Raw genomic sequence first — 14,899 nt, 5'->3', positions numbered from 1 at the left:
TTCAAAACTCTTACTGGTTCATTTTTCCCATTTAAGGCTTTTTTAGTTCAGACCCACTTGATACTGGTTACTGCAGCATAACTGCATTTCCCCTGTCCCCTTGTTTCAGTCTTCTTTCTCTGGGATGGCATGCCTATGTTAAGCATTGCTTCCCTTGCTAACCACCTAAAAATATACAAAAACTAAAAACCCGATGTTCTTTTTACTCCCCCCCCCCCACCCCAGCTTATTAATGTACACTGAACATTTCCAGTGATTAAGCTTTAATGGATAACATACTACCTGTGGAACACTGTACTTGGGCCTATGTCCAATTTCCAAAGAAATGGAGAACCTGGATTGTAAAGAAACCCTCTTTGAGGGATATGTGGCCACATAGGAGGTAAGGGCCAATCCATCTCTGCCTTGGAGCTGGTGCAGCTGCACTCTTTGTTTTTACTGACTGTCTAAATAAAATGTAGGCACTGATAACCCTTTCCCACTCCCCACTTGGGTTTTCGATGGTTTAAGGAGCTCCCAGTGTAGAGACTCCCTGCGTGGGGAGAGATCAATAATTTGCTTTTAACGTATAGACCAGGAGTTGCCTAGGGCCCGAGATAGTAAATAACTTGCCCTTAGTTATACAGGCCACTATGGGGGAGGGGCAGGACATTGACTTGGGACTTCTGACTCTGTGCCTCCCAGTCTCTATGGCTCTTAGAGCTGGTTTGTATACTTTCAAAAATGTGACTTAAAAATAATGTCATGTAAGCACACACGAAGTTTTTCTTTCAAATAAATAATCATTTAAGCGTAGTTTAGGGTTATATGCCAGCTTATAAATTTGGACCAGTGCGGTTACTGGTTACCTTTGTTGGTTAAAGCATTGTGCCAGTGACTCACCGTTGTTAATTTATAGACATTGTGGCTGAAGCATCCTTCCTTATGCTCAGATCTGAGGATGTGATTCCCCTACTCAACCAAAGTCAGTGGCTTCCTGTTGGGTCACTAGGATAAAATATAACCATCCCCTTTTAGCTTTAAAAACCCCTATACAACCTGCCCTCTTTCTTTTCAGTCTTAAATGAGAGCCATTCTTCCTTTGCCATTCCGCCCATCTCTGCCTTCCTCTCAGTGACTTGACCATCTCATATGTCTGGAATGCATTTCCTTCTTGTCTTCCTCCTTTAAGATGGGGGTTAAGATGAAACCTTTCCTGGTCACCCAACTACTAGAATCCTCTACCTCAAAATATCTTGTATTTAACTTCCTGGGAGATAGTTCTATTTATTCTCCTTATATTTATGCTCCATCTAGTTATATATGCATTTTCTCTCTTCTGTTAGAATGTAAGCTTCTAATAGGAAATGTTTCATTGCTTGAAATTTATTGTTGGCATTTAACAAAATGTCTTATATAGCATAGGTACTTAACACATAATTGTTGATTAATTGATTGTAATTCTCAGGTTTAGTTTTAAATCATCAAACAGATAAAACATATTCTTCACTTGGGGTCGATAGATCTTCTGAGACCACAAATAAATTTTGGGGAGCCTATAAACTTAGATGGGAATAAAAATTACATCTTTATTTCAATACAGTTAGTTTCTTTTTAATCCTATGTATTTTATTTGATGCTTATAAAAACATTATTTTGAGAAGTGGTCCGTAAGTTTCACCAGACCTTCATAGGGTTAAGAATCCCTGAGTCAAGACTTTGTGGCAACAATATTTTTTCACCTCAATTTTTTTTGTTTTAGCATATTTTTATTTTATTAAATATTTCCCACTGTTTTAAAAAAGTTTTTAGCAATTCCTATTCTTTGCCCCATCTCTACCCCTTTATGATGTTGATTATACACATGAAATCTTGCAAAAGTATATGCTCCAGTCAGCACTGAGAGTTCAAATTCTCTATGGAGATGAGTAGCATTCAAAAAGTTTTTCAGTCCTTCAGTTCAGGACAACCCAAGCTGTTCTGAACCAACTGAAAAAGGTATAAAATTAATTTTAATTATCTTATTGCTTTTGATAATACTTATAAAGCATTTTGTTATGTGCCTTGCACATAATAGACACTTATTATTTTTTCTTTTTATGGGGAGTGGAGGTGGTTAGAAAATGTTTGTTGGGAGAGAAAGGTAATCCTCTCCCTCTTGCTATGATTCAAATGATCATTGGACTAAATTCCAGAGAAGCTGGGCCTTCCCCACGAACTAGATAACGTGCTACTTCTCTGGGCCTAGTTTCTTCATCTGTAAATTGATGGAGTTAGACTAGATGAAATGTGCAAGGTCACTTGCAGCTCCAACATCAAGAATGATTTAAAATGCTTTGGTTTCCCATATCAGCTTTGGAGGAACATGCTGTAACCAGAGTAATGAGGATATTTTAAGTTGGATTGACCATATTGGTATTAGAGCCATTCCAGTAAGTATTTAAGTGTATGGCCTTATTTGATGAACTTCAATCTCAAGTTCACCCGATTTTGATAAGTCACTGAGGAACAAAGCTGATAGGAGAGAGTGTGGTGGTTGGTTCATTTGTCAGGTACTCTTATTCCACAGGTGAGAACCTTAAATCATATCTTGTACTGGATTTGTGTTCGCTGTAGGCAGTGGAGAAGAAATGCTCGGCTTATTAATGATTGACTTCCTTTGGCTAGATATATTACTTAAGAGTTTTAAAAAATAAAAAGAACTTGACTCTTCCACTACTTTTTTGGGTGCACCCTGGTGCCTTGAGTTACTTCAAGGGGTATCAAAATTGTCAAACTGAAACATTTAGGTGGTTTATAATTCATTTTAAAACATGTTGGTATACTACATTTTATAATGATATACTGTGAAATCTGACAATAGTCGTTAATTCTCAAAAGGTTGAGAATCACTTGGTTAAATAAGCCAGTCTCCCTTTGCCCTGCCTTAGACATTAACCATTTGTTAGTGCAAAATAGTGAGAGTTAGCAAGCCATGAGTATAGCATTCTTAAGTCTGCTATTATTAAATGACCATTAAAGCTATGCAAACCATAATAGCTCAGTTTATCTTTCTGTAAAGTGGGATTAAATTCAGCTACCCACTTAACCTCATTAGGAGGGTATAAAGATTAATGATGCCACTTTGTGAGGCATTTTTAGATTCTCAAATTAAGAGAGGATATAGAAATACAAAGCATTTGGGGATACATAACTTTCCTAGGAAGTGGTTGTCATTTTTTAAAACTGATACCAAGGAGTCTAATTGTTTGTATGCTATTGTGTTTTTTTTTTTTTTAATTTACAGACTGAAATCGCCAAGAGATTGAATACAATTTGTGCACAAGTCATCCCATTTCTGTCTCAGGAAGTAAGTAAAACTGTTCAGCTGTTAAAGTGCAATTATGTTGCTTCTCTGTTTGCAAATTAGCTAGTTTTAAGATGTTAATTTTATCACAACGCACAAGTGTGAAGAACATCTGTTACAGCTGAAGTGTGCAAACCCCCTGCTACTCGGTTGAACAGATCTGAAGGCAAACTGCAGAACTGGCGACAATAGCTCAACTTCAAATTAATTCTTTTCAGAAGGAAACTGCAAAATGACTATCAAGATAAGGCTTTTCTTCTTTTTTTTTTTTTGAGCAGCAGTAGTAGCTACTGATCACACAAGTGCTCCTGTTTTTTTTAATTGAAAAAAAAGTTTGTTCTTTAATGTTAGCTTTAAAAGCCTTTTGTTTCCATATATATAGGCAGTGAACAAACATTTTACTAAATTCCAGATTGAACTTTAATGTTAAAGAGTATAAATGCATCTGAAATTATAATGGCAACTCACTTTTATATAACTGCACTGTTTACAAAATAGACTTGACTGTCATGTGAAAGATACTGGGCATGAAGGCACTTTGAAAGTCTAATACTTGGAAACAACATGTGCTGTAGAAGGAATCCAGGGTTTGGACTGAGATGGTCTGGTTCCATTCTTGACCCTGCTGTTTTACTGCCTTTCTGACCTTGGGAAGTCACTTTAACCCTGGGCCTCAGTTTGACAGGATGGAGTTGGACTGGATGACAAAGACCCAGTATTTTTTAGATTAAATTTAATAGTATCTAGATGAGTGTCCTCCTTTTAAGTCATAGGTCTTGATAGATGACACTCATTGATTTAATTAAAATGAGCTTTTTATTGGGCATCTTATATTTGCTTTTTAAATTTGATAATGTTTAAAAAAAAGTATTATTTTAGGATACCTGAATTTTAGTCCTTGGCTCTGTTTTTAACTAACTCTATGAGTCTCTCAGTCACTGGGGATGTGACTTTTTCTCATCCCTAAGTAAGATGGTAGATTTGAACTAACTGGTTTCTACTTAGCTCCAAAAGTTTTGTAATAATATATTTTTTTAAAAGGAGCCTTTTGTTAAAAATGATTTGGTCATTGCTTTTTTGTCTTTCTCCTCTCTTTTCATATCCCTTCTCCCCCCTCCCCCATTCTAAAACAGTTCTAGATTTTATTAAGTGGTACTGTTGAGGGTAATATGATATATTTCCAAAATTAAAGTGATTATGGGGATTGAGATGGATATATAAATGTCTTCTTAGGAGAGTGGGGAGAAAGCATAAGAATAAAAAGAAAGTCTATACAAGGCAACTTTTTAAAGCGATGGGTAGATTGGGAGTTGTTAGAACATACTGCTCTAGGTTTTAATTCTTTATCTTTGAACAGTTAAATCTGCCCTTTTGAGAACTGTTACTTGGTTTCAATTCTTTATCTTTTGCCTAATAAATTAGACTCAATGTGGGTCATTTTTAGGTCACCTCTGCCTGATGTTTCCTACATATTTTAGGGCCTCAGAATATTGAACCCTAAGAATTCTTTTGCTTTGGGGAAACTTGAGGTGTCAGTGGATAGAGTATTGGGCTTAGGAGTCCAAAAGACCTAAATTGAAATCTTGCCTTAGACATTTGCTATTTCTTTGACCTCAGACAATTTACTTTTGTCTGTAAAGTTGGTAAAACAACTCCCACCTTGTGAAGATCAAACGAGATCACATATATAAAGGGCTTTGTAAACCTTAAAGTACTACTAAATGCTAGTTCATGGTTAACATCATCGTCATCTTCATGCCCAAATCATATCTAAACAAGAATCCTTTCTGTGATATGCCCCAAAAGTGGTCATACAATATTTGTTCAAATAAGGGAACCCAACCATTTCCAGGAGTAACCAGTTCCATTTTTGCATAGCTCTCATGGTTAGGAACATTTTCCTTGCAGTAAGCCCAAATTTAAATCTTTGTCCACTTCACCATTTCACTTTGGGGACCAAATACAACTCCTTTTTTAAGGCACACCCCTTCAGATGTATGAAAATATCTATCAAGCCCTCCCTTCAAGTTGTCTTTTCTCTGGATTAAATATCCCCAGTTTTTCATTCATTCTCCTGTGGCACCCTTGTGAAATTTCCCAGCTTAGTCCTTCTTATGGTACCTAAAACTGAAACAATATTGCAGACTTCGGGTCTGACCAGGAAATAATACAGTGAGGCATTATCCTCTGTGTTCATGGGAGGCTCTGCCCTTTTAAATGTATAGCCCAAGATGAAATTCATTTAGTTCATTTACAAAATCAGATCTTCTTATTTTTTTAATGAATAGCTGTCCAGCCATACCTCCTCTCTATTTTGTACTTGTCAAGTTGATTTTTTGAGCCCAAGTGTAGGATTTTTTACATTTATGTCTTGATATTTCATCATAGCTGATTCATGCCCAATGTTCTAACATCTTTCCCACATACTGATCTAAAAATCACCACTTGGTATCAGAGATCATGGTACCCCTGCCCTATAAGGCTCTTAAATAAAAGTCATTTTTAGATTTCCTTTGCCTAGTTATTCTCATCTATAAAGTAGCATGCAGGTTAAAGAGCCTGTGAGTGTAGTGGTTCAATTAAAATCTCTGCCTTTATTCTCTGCAATGTTTAGCAAGTGTTTCTTGTTTACTTTCTCCATGCTTAAAGGTTTTAGGAAGGAACAAATAGAGTTCTTGGCTTACTTATCTGAGGCTTAACTCCTTGCCTTCTCTCCTTATTTCCAAAGCATCAGCAACAAGTGGCTCAAGCAGTTGAACGTGCCAAGCAAGTGACCATGGCTGAGTTGAATGCCATCATCGGGGTACGTGGCCTTCCAGGGCTCCCTCCTACAGTGTGTATAAAGCTTTCATTTCTTATTGATTACTAGTTTGTCATAAAGATATTTTTGATGCTTGATGTTATTGTATATAGATCATGAATTTTTAGAGACATATTTTTGGTGGGGGAGGAAGGGATTAGGGGGAGGGGAAAGAAAACAACTACATTCTGTATTGGGGTAATCAGTGTGGTTTGTTCCTGGCTCCCATGCAGGCATTCATTGCATTAGCAATAACAAGACTTTTAGTATTACATTAGTTAAACAAAAGCTTCCAGATAGGCAGCCTTCTAAATGTTTTTCTTTCCCTTGCTCCTGTGGCATGGGATCAGTGAGTGAGGCTAAGGCTGAGCTTTATATTGCCTTAGTTCCTTTAGTTATCTTTGCTTTTGCCTTCTGCTTTTCAAACTACTTGGAACCTGTATAACTATTCACCCTTCTTCCTCTTTCTTTCTTGTGCAACTTTCATGAATTTTAAAGGGGCACATCAGTGAAAAGAAATGTCTATTGCTTTTGAAGAAGTGTTAATTGTCTGACATAGTGTTCTAATAGCCTTTCACCAAGTTTTTGCTTTTAAATATGCTGAGATCAGTTAATACTCCTGTGCTTGTGACTGGTTGTCAATCACAGGTCATTGGCTGTGCATTAATGAACTTGGTGAACCATGCATTCCCTCCACTGCATGAGTCCATCTTCCCCCACCCCCAGCCCCCAGCCACAGGGTCTCCAGAATGTTTCTCATGTTTTCTGCCCTTCCAGTCTAAGTGAAAGAAGTAGCCGAAACAAGGAGCCGTCCTTTCTGATTTTATTCATATTGTGAGCGCCCCGAGCGGATTCAAATTACTCATTTATCAATTTATGTTAATTGCTTGTGAGAAGATGCCCTGCTGGTCTTTATGGTTCCCTCAGACACTTTGTAATGATAATTAGACATGCTGCTCTACGGATTAGCAGTGCCATAGTCCAATGACGTCTGCAGACAATGGGACCAGTTGATCCATCTGTGCTTAAAATTACATCCCAACTGGAGATGGAGAAAAAACATAAGAGCCAGGGAGGATTAAAAGAATGAGCCTCAGCTTGAAAATTCTCCTTTCATCAGTTTCTCAATTGCAGATCTGCAGTCGGTTTGCCCGTGGTAAGCTATTGGCAGTCAATTAGGTGAAATAAACTGGGAGGGTGACCTTCATTCCCTTTTAATAGCTTTTTCCTCCCTGAAATGGGGAGCTTCAGTGGATTTTCAGCTTAAATTTTATTCAAGCTGCTTTATTACACTTGACAGCTTAGCTCTGCATAAACAATTCCCCCTTCCCCCAAATCCAAGCCCTGTTTTCCCCCCCTTAGTATCACATTTTGACTGTTACTTAGTCGGCTCTCTAATCACATTCAACAAAAAAACACAATTACATATGCATTTGTCTGCAACCTTCTATACCTTTTTCTTGGGGAATGAATTGCTTTATTCTAGAGTTCAAATAAGATATTCATATAGAGCTCTAGCATGTACAATGTTTGATTTGGGGAGAGAATGAGTACTTATATAGTACCTACTATGTGCCAGGTACTTAAGTAAGCCAACTGTGCCCTTTACAAATATTATCTCAAAGAATAACAGTGGATTTTACTTTTGGTTTGAGCACAACTTCTTTCCAAAAAAGAATAAGAATTTATTTTGATTAAAGCAAAATGTAGGCAAAGAATTCTCCAAGTATGGAGTTCAATACATTTAAGATCCATATGTTTCAGTGCCACTTACTAACCATAAAACTTTTAAAAGTCATCCTAGATCTAAAGAATTGTTTTTTATTGGCAGTGTATTTCAAGCTCAGAAAAAAAAATAGTCAAATCTTGAATAAAATTTCTCCAAAAAAAAAAGAAAAGGTGTCAGTGTTTAGAGTTCTTCTCAGAAGTGGAGGACTTAGTTCTTTGTTACTACTTTTTAACTTTGTTCTAAAGCATTTAATGTTTCATAAATATAGAGTGTGGTAACAAAGAAGAGGAAAAGCCAGGCCATACACAAGACCTCTGACAGCCAGATATCTTCAGTACACTTAGCAATCTAATTTTTTATAATGGATCATTTCACATATGTATTAATTTGTCAGGGGGATTTTTTTTTTATAGTTGGATGTGATCAATAATGATCCTATCCTAAACTGTAAGTTTCATGCTCTTGACATATGCCTGATTTTACTTGAAAGGGATTGTGTGCATCCTGGAAAATCAGAGCAGCATAAAATTGGGTTGACAATTCAGTAGACCTTTGCACCCCATTCATTGAACATGCAGTGTGTCAACCTGTCTCCCCAGAGGGGAGGAGGCATCAGGAGGCTGTCTGTTCCTACAAGCAGCAGCTGTACACCAAAGTAAATGCAGCCTGGTTTGATAGCAGCTGTCAGTATTGTTCAGGGACCTGACTTAGTGTAAAGAACAATAGAAGGGGCCATGCCCTTAAACTGCATCGTCTTTCAGGCTAAGAAAAGAAATAGTAATTTAACGGTTTAGACATCTATTACAAGTGTGAAGGATCATGAAAGAGTACTCTTTAAAATGCAAATGAGCGAAAAAATTCTCAGTTTAAGGTGCAGTCAAAGAACTTACTGCTCAATTGTGCTAAAGATGTTACTCTTAAGGTAAACTTGTGGGAAAAAGGTTAGGTTTTCTTAGCAACAGAAAACTTCCATTTAAGCATCTATGTATACTTGAATCTCACACGCGGCACTCTGGGGAGAAGGGAAGTTTTTAATTTTTCTTTCTAGATGAATCAAATTATTATTATGTTATTTTGGAAATGAACTCAATTGTCACAGGAAGGACAATATCTGTTCACTTATTTCTCTTTTATTGTTAGCCTCTCCTCGCCCCCTGTTTTGACAAGAGAGACTCTTGAAAATGTATATTCAAGGCTTTTGTTTTTTCTCTTCTTGGCTTTGACTATTTCAGTGGTGAAGGAGAGAAAGTAAATTTGATGGCTTCAGTAGAATAATGATTGCATGTTTACCTGTTGAATGCTGCTTTTTAAAAGCTATTTGTTATTAAATGGGTTGTGTTCTTGTAACCATAAAAGGGCTATTTAATAATACAGAGTACTTAATGAACTCAGGGTTTGGTCGGCTTTGACACACAAACCACTGGGGCTTTAGTGGAACAAGATGAGCTTTGGGAAATGAATATATATGAATGTGAGCACTTTAGTATCAGATTTCTACAGGCCGTCCTCACACTTAGTGGGTTATTATTCCTGGAAAAACTACTTTAAACTTGACATGAGTCAAATCTAAATTTTTGTCATGGAAGCAGTAGTAGAATGGGGCTTATATACATGACTGATGTTCAATTTTTTATAGATAACTACAGACATATATATAAAGGAAGCTGGCTAATATAGTAGAGAGCTGTCCTTGGAAGTAGGGAAGACTTTGAATTCAAATTCAACTCAAACATTTATTTTCTGTGTGAGCAAATTTTAATCTCTTACTTTTGGTTTTTGTCACTTATAAAATGTAAGTATTAATATCCCGAAGTCAGAAAAGGACTCATCTTCCTGAGTTCAAATCTGGCCTCAGACACTTAATAGCTGTGTGACCCTGGGCAAGTTACTCAACCCTGTTTACCTCAGTGTCCTCATCTGTAAAATGACCTGGGGTAGGAAATGGCAAACTACTCTAGTATTTTTGCCAAGAAAACCCCAAACGAGGTCATAAAAAGTCAAACGGTATTGAAAAATGACTAAACAACAATAGCATGAACCTCACGGGCTTGTGAGGATCAAATAAGATAATGCATGTAAAGCTCTTTGCAATCCTTAAAGCAAAATGTTACATTTTTGCACCTGGACCAAGGAATAATAAATGGGTCCCCAGTTGGAGGGTAAGGGAGGCAGTAAAGAAGGCTGGAGAAGAGAGAAACTCTCCTCATCCTCCCTTCCTGTATCTTCCTTTTAAAAATCTTAAGTGTTACTGCTTACTAATTGACACGCTCTATTTTTATGTTGCTGGAAAACTGCAACTTTCAGGCCTTGCCAAATTTGGTATCCCCAGGCAAAGTGACAGTCACCCATCAGTCATCTCTGTGGCTTTAACCCATCTTGCTTTGTTTTGTTAGCAAGTTGTTCCCAAACTTCATCTTCACTTTGAGTGGCAAGGCAAAGGAATAGAATGCTGGTTCTTAGAATCAAGAGGCTTGACTGAATTCTGTCACTGATATTAGGCTGTGGGACTAGGAGGAAGTCCCTTAAATTCCCTGAGTCTGGTTTCTCATCTGATAAAAAAGAACTAACAATATTTGTACTATACACTGCCAAAGATCATTGTGAAGAACATTTTTTAAACTTTCAGTGATAAAACAAATGTAAGTTTAATGAGAAACTGTAATGCCACTTATATTTTGACCAGTTAACTAGCATTACACAATCCCACCATAGTGATTATCACCCCACTATTCAACTCAGCACTTCTTTCACTTTCCCCCCCACAATTTCCCAATATCAGGAAACCCCATTTTCCAGGATTTTGTCCTCACTTGACTTAAAAAAAAAAGTATCCCTAGCTATTTCTATCCTTGTAATATCCAGCTCCCAACCTCAGCTGACATAGCCCTGCTGAGTCTTGGCTAGGGTTACCATAATAAAGATTTTTTAAAAAGTCATATTAATAAGAACATTTGGCTTCTGTGATTAAAAAAAAACTGACCAAGTTGATCATATACTGACTAGTTGGCAATTCTTCTCCTTCTCCACTATACCACTGTTTTTCTCTTTAGAGTAAGTTATTTTTTCCCTTTATAGTATGTTCTCAGGGTAATAAATTTCCCATTTGTGTTTTTTTTATCTAATTGTTTTTGTAAAAAAAAAACATGTAAAATATTTTTAAGTGAGGCTAAACCTAAGTATGTGTCTCAGGTGTGTGAATTAAAATTTTTTATATATTTAAATATAATTGATTTTCTCTGTTAACATATGTATTATATTTTATGCATTTAAAAATCTTCTGAAAAAAAAGGGACCATAGGCTTCACCTGATTGACAAACAGGGTCTATGACCCACAAAAGGTTTAAGAAACCTACATTAGTTGATCTTTTGCATTCTTAAAAATTTATCATGAAAAAACTTTCTAAAAGTACATATGCTTTGATCAGGATTAATGCAGTTATAATGCATATTAAAATGAAGCATTATTGTATGATTCAAAATTCTTTCCTAGTGTGGCTTCATTTTTTGTGACATTAGAAGAAAAACACCTTCGTCCATGCCATGGGATTCTTTGGGGAACTTTTGAGATTGGGAGCTAGGAAGGATTTGGGGCCACTTCTTAAAGAAATTTAGGGATTATCTGTTTAACTGTTGTCTTTTCCTCCCTGAAAATTTCTCTATAGACATCATAGATCAGGCTTTTGGCATTTCAGCCACTCTAGAAATAGGCTCGCTTGGGCTTCCAAAGTTTTACAAGGCTTACCTGCCTTTTGAAATACATGAACCAAACCTTATTGCCTCTCTCTATTAAAAAAAAAAAGTATTCCTTTGATCTCTGCCCAGTTGTTCCTTCACAGTGTTAAAAAGCCTCCAGGCATTGACTTGACTGATAGCCAACCAGAAAAGCATAAAGTTCAGAGTTTGATCCTACATGTACAAGAACAAAAGCTGCTTTTTTTCCCCTCTACATTTCTACCACAAATCACAGAATCTGAATCTTAGGAATTTTGGAATTGGAAGGGATTGGATTGGATCAGAATTGGAATTTTAAATAATCTGCTGGCTAACTACTCTTAAGTCATTTAGCTCATCCTTGCTATTTTTACAGATGAGGAAGCAAACCCCCAGAGGTATGTGATGTGCCCATAGTCAGTTTCATTTTAACTACTTGAGGTGTTTTCCTGTTATTTCATACATCCATTTCTTACCCTCTCTCTCTCTCTCTCTCTCTCTCTCTCTCTCTCTCTCTCTCTCTCTCTCTCTCTCTCTCTCTCTCTCTCTCTCTCTCTCTCTCTCTCTCCTTCTCTGTCTCTCTGTCTGTGTGTCTCTCTGTCTCTGTCTCTCTCTTTCTACCCCACCCCCTACCCCCATCCTCCAATAGGCCACAGTAAGCTTGATTGAAAGGAAGAACTGTTTGGTTTTTGTCTTTAAGCACTTTAAGCTTCAATGGGCTAGCACAATACCTGGAACTCAATACATGCTGGTTGATTTATCAGTTTTTATCCCTATCTCCCTCTACCAGTGTAGATCAGCAACTAGTCTATAACATTGTTAGAGTTGCCTCTGACACTGGTCTGATGTCCAGAATGGTTTCCATGCTTCAATACTCTTTCATTGCCACTTTGGGAATCCCATTTCTATTAACAAACTACCCTTCATTTTGTCCTGGAAATTGCTTAATGTTTATTTCAGCATATATATATATATGTATATATATATATATATATGTTTATTTCAGCATATATATATGTATATATATATAAAACCTTGTCATGTCTTCTTAGTAGAATATAAATTCCTTAAGGGTAAAAAATTCTTCTGTGCTTTGAATCTCCAGCACCTACCACAGTGCCCAGAATTTAAAAGTTGAATGGGTCTGAGGTAAGATTTGAATTTGAGTTTTCCTTCCACAAGGCAAATTGGTCTCATTACTTTTTTTTAAGAGTTCTAAGACAGAAGAGCCACAAGGGCTCTGCAATGGGGAGGGTTAAATGTCTGAGGCCATATTTGAACCCAGGACCTCCCATTTCTGGACTTGGTGCTCTATCCACAGTGCTCCGTAGCTGCCCCCCTTACATAAAGTAGCATTTGTCCATTTCTAAGCCTAGTCTCAGTTTAGTTTCAGCTACACTTCCATTGTGTTTATGCTATTATTGGTCTGGGGATTATCAACCCTCTCGTGACAGGGGGGAGGCCTTTTGGGACCATATCAGGAAATACATCATGATCTTTCCAGGCCTGCTGAGTGCCACAAATAGATAATATGAGTGTAATTGGCTGAATGTTCTAAGCTCCAGTTACTAGAATTTGAAGACTACTGTTTATATTTTCTTAGACAGGGTTTACATATATTTGAGTGTTTGAGCCAGATGCTTTTCTTCATGCACGAATGATTTTTTTTAGGTACATATGATCAGAAAAGCATAGCCATTTAGCACTTTCTATTATGCAAACTCTATTATAAGCAAGGTTAAAAAAATTCTGAAGTTCTTTTTTTTTTTTGACCAAAAAGGAATAGTTTTAGAATTCATAAATGGGATCATGTTTGAAAAAAGGAATCATTGATTTCAGGATCCAATGTTCAATGAGAGAATAGTCAGGTTCCCTTTACAAAGCAATTAGATAGATTTTCAAGGAGGGATTTGAAGGACATAGTGTATATGCATGCAGGGAGAAGAACAAGAGGGCAAAAGGCATGTACACTTGGGGTGTTTTGGCTGTGTAGCCAGAAAAACCAGGTGTCCACTGCATGATATGCTCACCATAGTCACCAGAAAACCTGTCATCCTTCTAGTGCGGATACACAGAGTCTGGATGGCAATGAGCTTCAGTGATTACTCTGACCATACTCTGATTTATTTAATAATAGCCTACCTTCTTTGAAGGGTTGATCTATTTGTTTTCTCTGGCCCTGGGTCAGGCAGGGCTAGTCCATGCTACACTGCTAATCAGTAGTCTCATTTATTATGCCAAATTTGGAGGAAATCTTATTGATTGCTGATGCCCTGAAGGTATATTGAGCATGAACTGTTTGGCAGATGGGCATCTTTTTATGTTCAATAATAAAGGCATATATAAAAGGTGATGCACAAAACCTCTAAACTTACCTTGGAATTTTGTTTCTTGGCACAGCCCATCCCCCATGACTGAAATACACCCTTTTCACATCTTTGCTACCTCTTAGAATCCCTTATTTTCATCAAAAATCAGCTTAAGTATCTACATGTGACCTTTCTCATCTCCCCAACTTCAAAATTGTGCTTCCCTCTTCAAAATTGTTTGTATTAGCTTTATAGGTTTTGTACGTAGTTATCTGTGTTCCTGCTATTTTCTCTGAGAGAATGTAGGCATCTTGAAGGCAGAGGCTTTTGTTTTTCATGTTTGGATCTACAGTGCCTCACGTAGTACTTGGGGTGGAAAAGCTTTTTGATTTATTATTCAAGTTGGGGAGGAACTTCTGTGTAGGTTTTTAATATTTTTTTGGAAAATGCATGCTTTTAACTGATTACATGCTTAAGACAGATCGAGTGGCAGGCTTCCTAAAGGGCCCTTCTATTGTTGCATGAGTTGATTGGATAAAGGATTAGCAAAATGTTGGATTATTTTCCCCCCTTGGACATGGTTGACAGTTATCTTGGATTGTAGTGTGTGAAGTTTAAGAGGATGAGGTTAACCTCTTGAGGGTTTATTCTTAGGAGTATGCAGTTAATCCTTGAAAAGCCTATAAATACCTGGACTGTATGTGTTTCTTTGTAAAAAAAAAAAAGCCAGGAATACAGCCTAAAAGAACAACACACACAACTACCATAAAGAATGTGCTAAATGGCTATGGTAACACTCAAGGTCAACCTTGTCAGCTGTTATCTATTTGCTGCCAAGCCCTTTATATGAATATATCTTAATAGGATGATGATTGATTAAATTTCAAAAAAAGAAAAAGGAAGAAACTGCAAAAAGCTTTTGATGCATCCTACTTCGGGGTGGAGTGGAATGAAACATGAAATTGTACTGCTAAGAGTCATTCTCTAACTCGTGTTGGGATTTGCTTCAAATCTTCAGTATTCT

General features: G+C 37.0%; 1 protein-coding gene across 8 annotated transcripts in view; it reads left to right on the top strand.

The window, feature by feature from the left end:
• The window catches only part of TLE1 (TLE family member 1, transcriptional corepressor), a 117,167-nt gene that overhangs the window by 32,568 nt on the left and 69,700 nt on the right, over positions 1-14,899 (top strand). For 4 of the 8 annotated variants that reach the window (XM_056805940.1, XM_056805939.1, XM_007498938.3 and 1 more), the window contains 2 exons: positions 3,266-3,328; positions 6,054-6,128. In XM_056805940.1, the coding sequence (XP_056661918.1) occupies positions 3,266-3,328; positions 6,054-6,128 (138 nt within the window). Of the gene's footprint in view, positions 1-3,265; positions 3,329-6,053; positions 6,159-14,899 lie in introns of all 8 variants that reach the window. The other 4 variants (XM_056805938.1, XM_007498933.3, XM_007498934.3 and 1 more) reach the window with 1 other exon arrangement.

Source organism: Monodelphis domestica, chromosome 7 (assembly GCF_027887165.1).
Source record: "Monodelphis domestica isolate mMonDom1 chromosome 7, mMonDom1.pri, whole genome shotgun sequence".
Lineage (NCBI taxonomy): Eukaryota > Metazoa > Chordata > Mammalia > Didelphimorphia > Didelphidae > Monodelphis > Monodelphis domestica.
This window is presented reverse-complemented; position numbering and strand designations above follow the sequence as displayed.